The 16,960-nt window shown below is 33.3% G+C and overlaps 1 protein-coding gene and 1 long non-coding RNA gene across 4 annotated transcripts in view; both read left to right on the top strand.

Annotated features, from left to right (window-relative positions):
- The window catches only part of LOC123683970, a 47,402-nt gene extending 46,068 nt beyond the window's left edge, over positions 1–1,334 (top strand). For all 3 annotated transcript variants that reach the window (XR_006748077.1, XR_006748076.1, XR_006748075.1), the window contains one exon: positions 1,141–1,334. This is a non-coding gene — a long non-coding RNA (uncharacterized LOC123683970). The remainder of the gene's footprint in view (positions 1–1,140) is intronic.
- Positions 1,335–6,022: 4,688 nt separating this feature from the next.
- LOC123683962 (AP-2 complex subunit sigma) lies at positions 6,023–7,364 on the top strand. The gene is made up of 3 exons (XM_045622982.1): positions 6,023–6,181; positions 6,283–6,432; positions 6,493–7,364. The coding sequence occupies exons 1-3, from the start codon at positions 6,179–6,181 to the stop codon at positions 6,766–6,768; spliced, it is 429 nt and encodes a 142-aa protein (XP_045478938.1). The 5' UTR covers positions 6,023–6,178; the 3' UTR covers positions 6,769–7,364.
- The last annotated feature ends 9,596 nt before the right edge of the window (positions 7,365–16,960 follow it).

Genomic DNA, 16,960 nt, shown 5'->3' with positions numbered 1-16,960 from the left:
GACGATCTATAAAGTAAAATACATAAAATTTCCCAATTGAAAACTTAGTTTTCCTACAACTACTAGGAAAAGTAGCGTATTCTTCATAGCTTACTCAATTTGAAAACTATGTTTTGCTCATACTGTGGGAAATGTTATTTCTCACGGCATTGGTAGACCAATGAAATTGGACTTTTGAGTCGTTTCTATGGAAACGCAATAAATTAGCACATACTGTCAACGAATGCCATTTTGATCTGAATCAAGTCCATTACTTGAATTATTGGAAAATTGTAGGAAAAGTATAGTGTGCAACATGTGGAGAAAGTCCTTTTTTCGCTCGTGTGTATGCGGCACTCGCCTTTCAGGCTCGTGCCACAAACTTCCAAACTCGCGAGAAAAGTTGGACTTTCCCCACTTGTTGCACAATATACTATTAATTTATAGGCCTATATGATATGGAAATATTATTTCTTAGAAGGAACAGCTTTTACACCCTGTTGAGCCTTCATTACTGTCACTACAATTTTTTGTTCTTCAAGAAAGAAAGCTCTAACGATCTATTCCTTCATGAAATAATGAAGATTCAGGTATTCCGATGAAAAAATTAAATCCTATTAATATTTTTCTTTAAAAACCTACAGGAAAAGGAAATAGTTCTTTAGATAAAAATTATAATGCCACAAGAAATTCAATTATTCAAAAATTGTCACAACTTTATTGTTGATAAAAATGAAGTAAAAACTGTACCTATTTAATACTCACATCAAGGAAATCAAACGGCTTCTGTCCAATTTGACCATCAGGTACTCACATCAGTGTTTCTTTCAGGTATCTACGTTTCTGGGGTGGCTATGCAATGTTTTGAAAATTTTTGAATATTTCTCCAAAATGTTCGAAGTAATACTTTTCTGGAAGAAACACTGATCCAATCCATAAAAGGAATTAGTTCTATTTACTATTCAGTCACATACCTAACTAGGTATGTATCTATATCTAATTCCCCTTAGTTATTTACCTGATAGTAACATCAGTTTCCTTCAAGATTGGGCCTTCATAGAACAGTAGTTTTCGAAAAAAAATCGAAGGAAGTATGGCGATCTTCCTTCCTATCAGGCACCTATCATTCAGCGATTTCAATATTACCTGTTTTCTTTCCAGTTCAGACCTTAACCAGACCTATAGGTACCTTTACCCGATTCCGTCGGCCTCGATTGGTCGGTCCATCACAGGTGTGCACAAAAAAACCACCGGATAGGAAGGGGATAGTTTATAAAAGGTGAAGACATGCGTGACGGACGCCAATTGATCTTGCAGCTCCGCCCTTTGGCACGCCCCATTGATCGAGGACGTTTTTACAGGTATCTATACACCGGTTTATTCTTATTTTGCATAGATAGAACCAGATATTATAAAACATTTCTACAGTGCTTTCTTTAGGTACATGTTGATTTGTTCTTTTACCTATTATCATATTACCTAGGTATGTGATTGACCACTAAGAATAACCTCTAAAAAACAAGGAATATAGGGAGAATGTCATTATGACGTGTTGAAAGAAATTATTTTATTTATTGAGCTCCTGCCAATCTATCGAAAAAATAACCTCACTTTGGAAATGAGTATTGAATTTCCGCCGCTAATAAAGTGAAAAACTTTTTCTTCTGAACCAAGTCGATGTCAACGAACATACATAGATATCTAATTATCCCAAACCTACAACAACTGTATACGAATAAAAAAAAAATTAAGGACGATGTAAAAGACACCTACTTCACACAGAGCGAAGATATATCGGTTTCGTAGAAGATCAGAGCGGGAGACCGATGTCCCATTATTCCGGCAGATCAAAGGGACCGCCGTCAGATGTGGACATTTTTTAATTTCGTCACCGCCAAACGCACAGGAAGCACCGAGCAGTGCAGTAGCGGGTCAGAGAGGGAGAGGTAGAGCTTCAAACGAAATGACATATGGCCCCCTGACACGCCCACTCTGGCTTCGTTAGCCAAATTACGCCGAATGACTTCGATGACATGATTGGGTACTTGTTTTGTTTATTGCGGATGATGGCGGAGTTGATGGGCTACTGCGATTTTGGGAATTTATTGTGACGATTTTTGTAGACTTTATTCGTTCACCTATTGCTGGAGACTTTCCTAACTTGAACGTACAAAATTTTATGAAAAAAAGTTCTTTAAAAATGGGACCACAAACGCTTTGTTTCTGCGATATAGGGTGTTATAGAGTTTGATTTTTTTCTCTTGAGTTTTTTCTCATAGCACCTCCACTTCATAAGATTTTCAACTCAAATTATGTTATGCTATATACAAGTTTTCATCATGTGGTGGAATGCTAATTTTGAAAGCAAATCTACAGGGTGATATTTTTTCTGGAACAGTATGCCCGCTTCATCTTTCCTCCAAAACTTATTTTTGGTGGACCACTGGTAATTCAAAATAATGTAAAAAAAATTAGTCCAGTACCTATAGTCCATTCAGGAATTATTGACATCGAAGTAGGCCTTGAACGTCTAGTCCGGCTTCATTTCTGGTTACAAAAATATCACTAAAAATTGCTATGGTTCATCATAGAAATAACCAGTTTGAATTATTTTCATCATTTTTGTATCCGAAAGATCCTGTATTTTCGAAATTACGAAATACAGTCATGATTCCATAAATTGAAATTCAGATTTTATAACGTGAAAATATAGTGAAATGCTATTTAATTTCAAGGAAATCCATTGAAGAGATATCTATTCATTTAAGAGCCGCCCATGAAAGATCCCATTGAAGATCATTAACATATGCATATTCCTTTTCACCAAAGGCTCTTCAATAATTGTTGCATTACCTACTGATGGACACTGGATACCAACCTGCTTGCAAAATTCTTATCAAATAACTCTTATGGATCATTTTAACTGTGGTGTCTAAACTGGTGAAGAAAACAGAAAAAACTGGTTAATAAATTTAAATAGTGTAGCTAAGTGAATGGAAGAGCACTATCATAATAAGACAGAAATAAAATTCAAAGAATCCATTTAGTATATGGAAAATTTTGACATCACAGTTCTACTGTAACTTTCAAAATTGGAACTAATTTATCAGCCGATGTGTAAATTACTTTCTAAAGTCACTATTTATTGAAACTGTTCATGACATGAATGATTGATTAAACTTGTATGAAAAATATAGGTAGATAGGTACCTACTATTTGTACCTACTCAAGTTTTCTGTTCTTTATTGAAATGCTTTTATACTAGTTACTATTAAATTACATAAAGTATTTTGCCTATAACAGCTTTAACTCACTCACTAAAAGCATTTTTGCATGAAATTATTTTTAATTTGTGAATTTTTGCCATCTGTAATTTTTGCATTTGTCGTCGGTATACACTCACCCGTTCGGTTTTTTGTATCATTCTTGTCACAAAATTTCAATATGTAGTTATCAAAGAACTGAACTCAGTAATTCGCATCGAAAAATTGTCTGGACTGTGTTGTACAATTTATTATGTTTCATTCAAATTGCAGCTTATTTGTGAAGACATCAGTTTTGAATTGACTATATCTACAGGGTGTTCCTGAATTGGAGGTACAAATGAAAATGACAGATTTCTCGGATCATTTCAAGAAAAAAGTCCGCAAACTCTTTGTTTTTGAGATGTCTACAGACTCTACAGGTGTTAAAGTTCAAGTTTTTCTTTAATAGCACCATCCCTTCACAAGATATTCAACTTTAATTGGCATAGATATATTCCAATTTGAAGTTTTCATCATGTGATATCTTAATTTTGAATGCGAATCTACAGGGTGAATTTTTTCTGGAAGGGGGCCCGCTTCTTTTCTCCAGGACTATTTGGTGAACCACTGGTAGTTAAGAAAAATAAAAAAAAACTCTGGTTCAGTAGAACTACACATTTTGGTTTGTTGTAGTTCTGTCGTATCTGCAATCGAATTCGAAAAAAAAAATCAAACAGCTCTCTATAGTAATTCTCAGGAAAATCCAAATTATTATAAAGATCCAGTTATGTAGCTGTGATGAAAAAATTAATTATAAGTTTCAGTACCTATTTACCAACTCTGATGTAGCGAAGATTAATATATCAGATAAACTGATTAAGCATCACAAAAAGTAGGACTATAAGAAACACCTTGTGTTTCGAAAACAAAGCGTTTGCGGGCTCATGTTTATGGGTCATTTTATTTTCAAAATTATCCAAGGAATCTCTTATTTTCCTTCGTAATTCCAATTCCAACACTCAGTATAAGATAAGAACAATCGAATTGGTATTAAAAAATAGTAATTTACGTAACAAGTCCGGAAAATAGGGTTTTTTTGGACGAATAGACAAAATTCCAGGACGAGCGTAAGCGAGTCCTGGAAGTCTGTGAGTCCAAAAAAACCATTTTCGGGCGTGTTGCGTACAATATTTTTTCGGCAACCATGTAAAATAACACTATCGCTGCTGCTTTCCATATTTTATTGTGATTGCGATAAAAAAACATGCAAATTTTTGATAACTAATTTCATATGAACTGTCAGCCGTTATCTCGGTTGCTATGGATTCTATGATTCTTTTTCTAGTCCGGAAAGTACGTACTTCCCGGACTAGGCCGGGAAATGCTTTCTCAGAGAAGGATTCTATGATTCTTTTTCTAGTCCAGGAAGTGAGCACTTCCCGGACGGTTGCCGAAAAAAATTATTTCGAGTAATTTGGTTCAAATTTCGTTTTCTTCCCACGCATTATAGATATGAGTAAACAATGTCGTCAAAAATTTTTTTTTCGATTACCAGAAAATCTATGAATAAACTCACAATCTCATCTCCGTCATATTCATTTTCACTGACGTAAAATCTCGATGGGATTTTACTGAAAAACCGGGTATAATTTTTCTATATTCTTCCTGAAATTTCGCACAAAGCTTAAAATTTGTTTCCATTTGGGTGCTAATTTTCATCACGATGGAATACCTATGTAGGTTTGAAATTATCACGAAAACGAAATCTCGGACGGTCATATTTACGGAACCTCTAGTCTTATTTTGCCCATCTAACGAACTCAATCGTGGTTTTCTATAGATCAAGCCTATCCTGAATATTTCAAATTTCTAGGTTTACCGTTGTAGAGCCATCAAATTCACTAACGGACGAACAGAATTGAACTCGACTACGGATTCGTCATCATTGAGTCGAACCTTATTTAAGACCTCCCCGGCTCAAAATCGAAAGATATAGAAATTATGACGAAATTATACCTACGTTTAATGCTCTTCACAGTTCTAACCTAAAGAATAGATTCCTAATTATCACAATTACCTAATAGAAGTCAGTTATTCTCAAAAAAAGGAGAAATTTTATAATTTCACATTATAGGTACTTAATTTTTTTTTTTACTAGAATCCATACAAACCAAAAGAAAATTTCATTTTCAAAAATCAAAATTATTTGAATCTACTTAAAAAATATTTCAAACATTTGTACCTATAGCTATCTACTTGTTTCATACTAACCTTCCTGACTGGAAAATCCCACGAAATATCTGGTTAGTGGTTGGTTAGAGCTGAATTCAATCCAGAAAAAATTGGAATGGTATTGTGTTTTAAATGGAATTATACTGATAAGTGATTACTGATATGAATATCTTCTTAACTATTTTTTTGATACTAATTAATCGGTTTATAAAATGACAAAAACTCTTAAATTTACTAATTACTTCACAAACACCTTAATATAGTATAGTTATAGGTAAAAGGCTAGATGACACGTAAAACAACTCGAATCTCAACAGATATTACTCCTTAAGTTGTCTTTTGATAACCCATTCTTAGCCTCTAGGCTAGTGGAGCAGAAGGTGTTTATATATTAGGATTAGCCAATAAAAAAATCAACCTTTATTTAAAATATCTTGTTCTAATTTATTGACCTCCAATTTAACATTTATCAAATATTTAGGGAAATGGATTTAGGTACGCCTCTGTTCTCCAACCATCGATGTACAAATGAACTAAAAACATGACAATCAATACCGAAGAACTACTTCATGAATTCGTGACATTCCTAGATGTCATAGCAATAATCGACAACGTCAAATGTGATTGTAATCGAACATATTCGCACATATATCAATTATTACTAGAAATATTATTAAGAATATCATTATATCACTATACGAACCGTATTCAAATTTCTCAGTATGGTAGGTGGAATAGATATAATTATGAAACTCTCCACATCCAAGCAGAGGAAATCAATTCAAAACGTCAACTAATACCGCCTCCTTTTTGAATTCTTTTCCAGATTCGTTTCATACTAATCCAGAACAGAGCTGGAAAAACTCGATTAGCCAAATGGTATATGAACTTCGACGACGATGAAAAACAAAAACTCATTGAAGAAGTTCACGCAGTCGTTACAGTCAGGGACGCCAAGCATACAAATTTTGTAGAGGTAATAACTGATTGTGGTATTATCAACTCAAAATGTTATTTCATAATTTTTCTTTTTCAGTTCCGTAATTTCAAGATAGTTTACAGAAGATACGCAGGACTCTATTTCTGCATATGTGTTGATGTCAATGACAATAATCTCTGTTACCTCGAAGCCATACACAATTTCGTTGAGGTTCTGAATGAATACTTCCACAACGTTTGCGAGTTAGATTTAGTGTTCAATTTTTACAAAGTGTACACCGTGGTAGACGAAATGTTTCTTGCAGGAGAAATAAGGGAAACTTCTCAGACTAAAGTATTGAAACAGTTGCTAATGTTGAACGCCCTAGAATAATGTTTTAGTGAACCTTGCGAAGGTTTGAGATTGTCGATAAGGATTCTGGACCTGCTTTGTACGTTAGTCTCGATTGTTGAAGAAAGTATATTTGTTTTCAAATGAAGGTATGCATTGTTAAGGTTAGAAGTTTATTCGGCCATTTTGATTTTGTACAGTTTTTGGATTTAGGTAAACATGGATAAATTCTATTCGGATCTGTTAAGAAAGTCAATATCCAGTCATAACAACTTTTGCTTGTTATTAAAATGTTTAATAACTTAATAAATCTAAGACCATATTGATATTATCCATTTATTGAAGTTACTAGATAACTTTCAGTTCAATCATTCAATTTGAAGAATTGGTGTTCCAATAGCACACTAATAGTATTCCAGAACCTTCACAATATTAAATTACCTCCATTTAGAAGTATCGTATATGTCTTAAGCAAATAAATTTCAAGTTTCTATATTTTATGATACTCGGTTGTTAGTATTAGGAAAAAGATTAATTTTTTATTATTATTATACTATCTGTATGTGTTGCGTGAGTTGTTGGTGTGACATTCCATTTTTCTGAATGATATCTAATAAAAGAGTAACTAATTGAAGGAATCTGATAATTTTATTTGTTATTTTATTTTGTTTATGCGTAGTTGATGATATCATATATTATTTTTCGATATGTCAATGTATCGTTTCAATAAACATAAATAAGCTCAAAAAATGATTTTACTTTTGATTTTGAAATGATCGAACATATGTATTTTCATTCTATCACATGAAAAATATTTTTTAATGTAAAAAAACGGAAAAGATAACAGGTGAAATTGTTGTCCTGAAACAGTAAAATTCTGAATATTGAGATGAATAGGTGTACGTACATACTCAGACTGAATGCAGAATGATGGCACATCAATTTATTATAAAATTCTTAAGAACATGCCACTTGAATGCATAAAAATTGAATACCTATCAGTTAATTTCAAATGTTAGTATTTTTTGTGTAGAGCTTTATGCTCTTAATAAGAAAAGCTGATCAGAAGACGCTGGTCCCCAATTTACAGTGTGTTCAATGTAGATATAGTGATAAAAGTTACAAATGTAATATTATAATAACTTTTGAACCAGGAAACATATTTGAATCATTTTTTCGCTTCTAACAGCTACTACTACTACTACAGCTAAAAAACGAAAAACGTAAATACTTAGATGTAATGATTATCACTTAATCAGCCTCATCTTCCAAATGCCCAAAGCATTTACGCTCGCATCAGACGTAAATATGAGGAAGATCTTGAAGATTCTCAATTCAGCTTCAGAAACACTTTCGGAAGCCGAGAAGCACTTTTCGAAATGAACCTTTTCTCCAATAATAATACCGTGATCGACAAAAAGATGTGTTTCGATGCTTTATCGATTACGAAAAGGCTTTGACCGCATACAGCACGATTAACTTGTTGATATATTGCAGAGTTGGACTGGACGATAGAGATATCTACAAAATTAAAATTTTATAATGGAATCAAACAGCACAGGTAAAAGTAGGTAATGTTAAAACAGACCATATCAAAATTCAGTGTGGAGATAGACAGGGTTTCATACTGTCGCTTTTAATCTGCAATCTATATTCTAATCAAATGTTTAAGGAAGCATTGGAAGGAATACAACAAGGTATCAAAAAAAATGGAGAGCCAATAATTAAAGTCATTTATGGGTTTCTCCCGTTTAAGACCAATATTAAACTTTTTTGAAAATTCCATAAAACTGTCATTACTCGAGAATCGTTGTTCCTAAAAAGTAACTGAGGTCATTTTGAGTTCCTCTCGACGAGACTTATCGTTTAAGAAAAATATTAGACTTTTTAAAAAATCATAAAAAAGTCTGAAATGACTAAAATTGAATTTTTTAAAAAATTTAAAAAGTCTGATATGGTACTCAAATTAAAGGTCTCGTTGGGAGGAACTCAAAAATGGTCTAACTTTCGATCTGGGACCAACGGTTTTAGAGTTTTTGCAGAATTAAAAATTTTCCCAAAAGGACTTTTTTCTAGGATTCGGTAGTGTCATCTGCGAAGAATAGCTCAAACAAGGATTTGGTGAGGGTAGCTAATTACAGGATTCTATCCAAGTTGGGCCGCGGAAAAAAATAGTTCTGTAAGATGCGAACAGAGGGCAACTCGATATCCATATTAAAAATCTCAGATTTATGCCACCAGAGGGCAGACTAAACCGCCTTGATAATGTTGCCACAAAATTCGAAATAACTCAATTTTGGGGGCGTCTAGGGAGGAACTGATTGCAAATAGGAATTCTGCATGGAAAATACTTTATTACATCAAATTTTGGAGTCGATTAAATCAAAAACTTATTTTGGCGAAAAAATATCTAAGGTTATAGTCTTGGTTTTTTCGAAAAATACGACCGATCGAATTTGAACTTTTTATGGTGTATTTAGATAGTTTCGAGGATGTACATTCCGAATCAGGCATCGATTTCGATCAGAAAAATTTGTATACACATTTAAAGCACTATTTTTCTACAAAATTGGCCATATCTCACCTCTAGGAAGTGCTAGGAAGAAACCGATGGTAGATGTATATTCACTTTTTTCTAGTATTCGGTTGGGTTAGGTCTCGTTGGGAGGAACTCAAAAATGGTCTAACTCTCGATCTGGAATTAACGGTTCTCGAGTTATAGCTGTCTAATATGGCACTCAAATGAAAGGTCTCGTTGGGAGGAACTCAAAAATGGTCTAACTTTCGATCTGGGACCAACGGTTTTCGAGTTATTGCAGTTTTTAAGAATTTTCAAAAAAAATTAAAAGTCTGATATGGTACTCAAATGAAAGGTCCCGTTGGGAGGAACTCAAAAATGCTCTAACTTTCGATCTGGGACCAACGGTTCTCGAGTTATAGCTGTTTTTTGAAAAATTCAAAAAGGCCGATATGGTACTCAAATTAAGGGTCTCGTTCGGAGGGACTCAAAAATGGTCTAACTTTCGATCTGGGACCAACGGTTCTCGAGTTATAGCTGTTTTTTTAAATTTTCAAAAAAAATTAAAAAGTCTGATATAGTACTCAAATTAAAGGTCTCGTTGAGAGGAACTCAAAAATGGTCTAACTTTCGATCTGGGACCAACGGTTCTCGAGTTATAGCTGTTTTTTGAAAAATTTAAAAAGGCCGATATGGTACTCAAATTAAAGGTCTCGTTCGGAGGGACTCAAAAATGGTCTAACTTTCCATCTGGGACCAACGGTTTTCGAGTTATTGCAGTTTTTAAGAATTTTCAGAAAAAATTAAAAAGTCTGATATGGTACTCAAATGAAAGGTCTCGTTGGGAGGAACTCAAAAATGGTTGTGGGGCAAGCATATCCATATTAAAAATCTCAGATTTATACCACCAGAAGGCAGACTAAACCCCCTTGATAATGTTACCACAAAATTCGAAATAACTCAATTTTGGGGACGTCTAGGGAGGAACTGATTGCAAATAGGAATTCTGCATGGAAAATACTTTATTACATATAATTTTGGAGTCGATCTGAATCAAAAACTTTTTTTGGCGAAAAAATATCCAAGGTTATAGTCTTGGTTTTTTCGAAAAATACGATCGATCGAATTTGAACTTTTATAGTGTACTTAGATAGTTTCGAGGATGTACATTCCGAATCAGGCATCGCTTTCGATCAGAAAAATTCGTATACACATTTAAAGCACTCTTTTTCTACAAAATTAGCCATATCTCACCTCTGGGAAGTGCTAGGAAGAAACCGATGGTAGATGTATATTCAGAATCGAAAATTCTGCATGTAACCAAATTTTGAATGTCATCCGCAGCCAATTTTTTTTTCAAGAAAACTCCCACAAAACGCTCGATATCTTGGTTCACAGTGCTCCTAGGAATTATCTGATTGCAAATCGGTATTGAGCATCGAGATTTCGTCATTTAATCAAATTATGAAGCAGATCCGGCCATAAAATCTCCTAGTAAAATTTTCCCAAAAGGACTTTTTTCTAGGATTCGGTAGTGTCATCTGCGAAGAATAGCTCAAACAAGGATTTGGTGAGGGTAGCTAATTACAGGATTCTATCCAAGTTGGGCCGCGGAAAAAAATAGTTCTGTGAGATGCGAACAGAGGGCAACTCGATATCCATATTAAAAACCTCAGATTTATGCCACCAGAGGGCAGACTAAACCGCCTTGATAATGTTACCACAAAATTCGAAATAACTCAATTTTGGGGGCGTCTAGGGAGGAACTGATTGCAAATAGGAATTCTGTATGGAAAATACTTTATTACATATAATTTTGGAGTCGATCTGAATCAAAAACTTTTTTTGGCGAAAAAATATCCAAGGTTATAGTCTTGGTTTTTTCGAAAAATACGATCGATCAAATTTGAACTTTTTATAGTGTACTTAGATAGTTTCGAGGATGTACATTCCGAATCAGGCATCGCTTTCGATCAGAAAAATTTGTATACACATTTAAAGCACTCTTTTTCTACAAAATTAGCCATATCTCACCTCTGGGAAGTGCTAGGAAGAAACCGATGGTAGATGTATATTCAGAATCGAAAATTCTGCATGTAACCAAATTTTGAATGTCATCCGCAGCCAATTTTTTTTTCAAGAAAACTCCCACAAAACGCTCGATATCTTGGTTCACAGTGCTCCTAGGAATTATCTGATTGCAAATCGGTATCGAGCATCGAGATTTCGTCATTTAATCAAATTATGAAGCAGATCCGGCCATAAAATCTCCTAGTAAAATTTTCCCAAAAGGACTTTTTTCTAGGATTCGGTAGTGTCATCTGGGAAGAATAGCTCAAACAAGGATTTGGTGAGGGTAGCTAATTACAGGATTCTATCCAAGTTGGGCCGCGGAAAAAAATAGTTCTGTAAGATGCGAACAGAGGGCAACTCGATATCCATATTAAAAATCTCAGATTTATGCCACCAGAGGGCAGACTAAACCGCCTTGATAATGTTACCACAAAATTCGAAATAACTCAATTTTGGAGGCGTCTAGGGAGGATCTGATTGCAAATAGGAATTCTGCATGGAAAATACTTTATTACATCAAATTTTGGAGTCGATCTAAATCAAAAACTTATTTTGGCGAAAAAATATCTAAGGTTATAGTCTTGGTTTTTTCGAAAAATACGATCGATCGAATTTGAACTTTTTATGGTGTATTTAGATAGTTTCGAGGATGTACATTCCGAATCAGGCATCGATTTCGATCAGAAAAATTTGTATACACATTTAAAGCACTATTTTTCTACAAAATTGGCCATATCTCACCTCTAGGAAGTGCTAGGAAGAAACCGATGGTAGATGTATATTCACTTTTTTCTAGTATTCGGTTGGGTTAGAACTCGTTGGGAGGAACTCAAAAATGGTATAACTTTCGATCTGGGATTAACGGTTCTCGAGTTATAGCTGTCTAATATGGCACTCAAATGAAAGGTCTCGTTGGGAGGAACTCAAAAATGGTCTAACTTTCGATCTGGGACCAACGGTTTTCGAGTTATTGCAGTTTTTAAGAATTTTCAAAAAAAATTAAAAGTCTGATATTTAAAAAGATGATATGGTACTCAATTTAAAGGTCTCGTTGGGAGGAACTCAAAAATGGTCTAACTTTCGATCTGGGATCAACGGTTCTCGAGTTATAACTGTTTTTTTGAGAAACTTAAAAAGTCTGATATGGTACTCAAATTAAAGGTCTCGTTGGGAGGAACTCAAAAATGGTCTAACTTTCGATCTGGGACCAACGGTTCTCGAGTAATAGCTGTTTTTTTTTAATTTAGAAAAGAAATTAAAAAGTCTGATATGATAGGTACTCAAATTAAAGGTCTCGTTCGGAGGAACTCAAAAATGGTCTAACTTTCGATCTGGGACCAACGGTTCTCGAGTTATAGCGGTTTTTTTGAATTTTAAAAAAAAATTAAAAAGTCTGATATGGTACTCAAATGAAAGGTCTCGTTGGGAGGAACTCAAAAATGGTCTAACTTTCGATCTGGGACCAACGGTTTTCGAGTTATTGCAGTTTTTGAGAATTTTCAAAAAAAAAATAAAAAGTCTGATATGGTACTCAAATGAAAGGTCTCGTTGGGAGGAACTCAAAAATGGTAGAGGGGCAAGCATATCCATATTAAAAATCTCAGATTTATATCACCAGTAGGCAGACTAAACCCCCTTGATGATGTTACCACAAAATTCGAAATAACTCAATTTTGGGGGCGTCTAGGGAAGAACTGATTGCAAATAGGAATTCTGCATGGAAAATACTTTATTACATCAAATTTTGGAGTCGACCTGAATCAAAAACTTTTTTTGGCGAAAAAATATCCAACTTAAACTTAACTCAAACTTAACTCAAACTTAACCTAAACTTAACTTAAACTTAACTTAAACTTAACTTAAACTTAACTTAAACTTAACTTAAACTTAACTTAAACTTAACTTAAACTTAACTTAAACTTAACTTAAACTTAACTTAAACTTAACTTAAACTTAACTCAAACTTAACTTAAACTTAACTTATACTTAACTTAAACTTAACTTAAACTTAACTTTATCTCAACTCAAACTCAACTCAAACTAAACTAAATCTTAACTTAAACTTAACTTAAACTTAACTTTAACTTAACTTAAACTTAAACTTAACTTAAACTTAACTTAAACTTAACTTAAACTTAACCTAAACTTAACTTAAACTTAACTTAAACTTAACTTGAACTTAACTTAAACTTAACTTAAACTTAACTTAAACTTAACTTAAACTTAACTTAAACTTAACTTAAACTTAACTTAAACTTAACTTAAACTTAACTTAAACTTAACTTAAACTTAACTTAAACTTAACTTAAACTTAACTTAAACTTAACTTAAACTTAACTTAAACTTAACTTAAACTTAACTTAAACTTAACTTAAACTTAACTTAAACTTAACTTAAACTTAACTTAAACTTAACTTAAACTTAACTCAAACTTAACTTAAACTTAACTTAAACTCAACTTAAACTTAACTCAAACTTAACTTAAACTTAACTTAAACTTAACTTAAACTTAACTTAAACTCAACTCAAACTTAACTTGAACTTAACTTAAACTTAACTTAAACTTAACTTAAACTTAACTTAAACTTAACTTAAACTTAACTTAAACTTAACTTAAACTTAACTTAAACTTAACTTAAACTTAACTCAAACTTAACTTAAACTCAACTTAAACTAAACTCAAACTCAACTTAAACTTAAACTTAACTTAAACTTAACTTAAACTTAACTTAAACTTAACTTAAACTTAACTTAAACTTAACTTAAACTTAACTTAAACTTAACTTAAACTTAACTTAAACTTAACTTAAACTTAACTTAAACTTAACTTAAACTTAACTTAAACTTAACTTAAACTTAACTTAAACTTAACTTAAACTTAACTTAAACTTAACTTAAACTTAACTTAAACTTAACTTAAACTTAACTTAAACTCAACTTAAACTCAACTTAAACTTAACTTAAACTTAACTTAAACTTAACTTAAACTTAACTTAAACTTAACTTAAACTTAACTTAAACTTAACTCAAACTTAACTTAAACTTAACTTAAACTCAACTTAAACTTAACTTAAACTTAACTCAAACTTAACTTAAACTTAACTTAAACTTAACTTAAACTTAACTTAAACTTAACTTAAACTTAACTTAAACTTAACTTAAACTTAACTTAAACTTAACTTAAACTTAACTTAAACTTAACTTAAACTCAACTCAAACTTAACTCGAACTTAACTTAAACTTAACTTAAACTTAACTTAAACTTAACTTAAACTTAACTTAAACTTAACTTAAACTTAACTTAAACTTAACTTAAACTTAACTTAAACTTAACTTAAACTTAACCTAAACTTAACTTAAACTTAACTTAAACTTAACTTAAACTTAACTTAAACTTAACTTAAACTTAACTTAAACTTAACTTAAACTTAACTTAAACTTAACTTAAACTTAACTTAAACTTAACTTAAACTTAACTTAAACTTAACTTAAACATAACTCAAACTTAACTCAAACTTAACTTAAACTTAACTTAAACTTAACTTAAACTTAACTTAAACTTAACTCAAACTAAACTTAACTTAAACTTAACTTAAACTTAACTTAAACTTAACTTAAACTTAACTTAAACTTAACTTAAACTTAACTTAAACTTAACTCAAACTTAACTTAAATTTAACTTAAACTTAACTTAAACTTAACTTAAACTTAACTTAAACTTAACTTAAACTTAACTTAAACTTAACTTAAACTTAACTTAAACTTAACTTAAACTTAACTTAAACTTAACTTAAACTTAACTTAAACTTAACTTAAACTTAACTTAAACTTAACTTAAACTTAACTTAATCTTAACTTAAACTTAACTTAAACTTAACTTAAACTCAACTTAAACTTAACTTAAACTCAACTTAATTCAACTTACACTCAACTTAAACTTAACTTTTTTTTCGGTCTTGAGGTAGGAGGAAGCTCATGCATTTTTCAGTGTGGGCCTTGAGTATCTGTCAAACTCTTACTATGTGTGCTTCGGATTCGTGTGGGACTTTCACCCTCCTCTTTTCTCGGGTATCTTCTCCACCTGGAAAAGGGCCCCAGGTCTGTACGTCAGGCGCGTAACCCAGTTAGTTCCCCATTCCTTGTTTTCTTTGCAGTTGTCTATTCATCAGACATCCGCAATAACTCTCTTTCCTCTCTCCTTCCTCCTCATTATGCTTCTGATGAATCTTTTGCTGTCCAGCATTCTGAGAAAAATTCCCTCTACTTTCGGTTAGAATTCCAACTTATCCACCAGCTCCTCTCTTTCGCTGTTCCACCTGCTGCACGACGTAAACACGTGTTCTGGGTCATCACGTTCCTCACATTTTCCGCACAGGTCTGTCGTTGATTTTCCTATTATTCTTGTAAAGGAGCCAAAAGAACCATACCCTGTCAAGACTTGTGTCAGGAAATATCATGTGGTTCTGTGGCCACACCCCACCCATGGTCTAATACTTGGAATTATCCTTCTTGTCCACGCAGCCTTCTCGCGGATCCCCTTCCACTTGCTCTGCCACTTTTCGATAGTTCTTTTGCGTGCCATCCTTCTATTTCCGCCAACCTTCCTCCCACCGTGTGTAGAAAACACCTATCAGCCACCATCAATTCTATTGGGGGGAATCCTGCAATTACTTGAACAGCCTCCGCGGGTACCGTCCTATAAGCTGAGACCATCCTCAACAGGCCTCGTCTCTGCAGCGAGGTTAGCTGGTCCAGCTACTTCTTGTGTTTCAACACTTCTCTCCCTACTGGGTCTGCGTATAATAGTATGCTGTGCACTATTCCGCTAAGGATTCTTTTCTTCGCCTAGCCTGGCATTTTTTCTGCCAGTTTTTCTGATGCTCTATCTACGCTATACACTATATGTTTGGAGAAGCTCAAATTTCTCTGAAACACTCCTCCTAGATATTTAAGTTCTTTTGCCGGTTTCACCCCTTCTCCCATGATGTCCAAACTAAACTTATCTGTGTTTCTCGCCTCCTTCACCACTAACAGCTCAGTCTTATGGACTGCGATCTCTAGGGTACCTCTTCTTTGTTGGAGTTTTGTAGGTAAGCTCTCCGTTTCTAAATGGTTGGTTACTATACGACAACCTTGTCCCCATATATGTTTTCCAATTCCTCCAGAATACTTTTCCATTGCTCCCTTTTTTCCTAACTATCATCCCTTTTAACTCTTTCCTCTCTCCCTTCACTTGGTCCTTTAATAGTTTTGCCTCCTCACTTTATTTCATTTTTATTTTGGAATATTTCCTTCTCAGTTGGATACACCTCCTCCTACATTGCTCTATTCCTTCACTCCACTAGTAGGGAATGCTGTTTAATGTTATTGGTGCCTTTCTTGCTGATCTATTATAAGCCTGGACTATTTTCTTATGGAAGTCCACCCCCTCGCAGTTGTTTGCCCTCAAGAGTGATTTAAAATTTGTGGCATTTAATACATATCTGACCGGTCCTTCTTTGCTGCCAGATACAGTTCTTTTAATCTTTATTTCTTCTATTACTCGATCTCCCTACTGTTCTTATTTTGGTTTCATTCATCTTATTTTTTAAGAACGACGCAATATCGTCGGCCTTTCCTTTTTTATTGTCAATGGTTAATTGA

This window comes from Harmonia axyridis, chromosome 1 (genome assembly GCF_914767665.1).
Source record: "Harmonia axyridis chromosome 1, icHarAxyr1.1, whole genome shotgun sequence".
NCBI classification, from domain to species: Eukaryota; Metazoa; Arthropoda; class Insecta; order Coleoptera; family Coccinellidae; genus Harmonia; species Harmonia axyridis.
Note: the sequence above shows the minus strand (reverse complement) of the source record. Positions and strands in the feature narration are given on the sequence as shown.

Excerpts from the sequence above, each read along its gene's own strand:
- LOC123683962 (XM_045622982.1), top strand. Across the intron at positions 6,433-6,492 it reads AGCATACAAATTTTGTAGAG|TTCCGTAATTTCAAGATAGT; the intron begins GTAATAACTGAT and ends TTTCTTTTTCAG.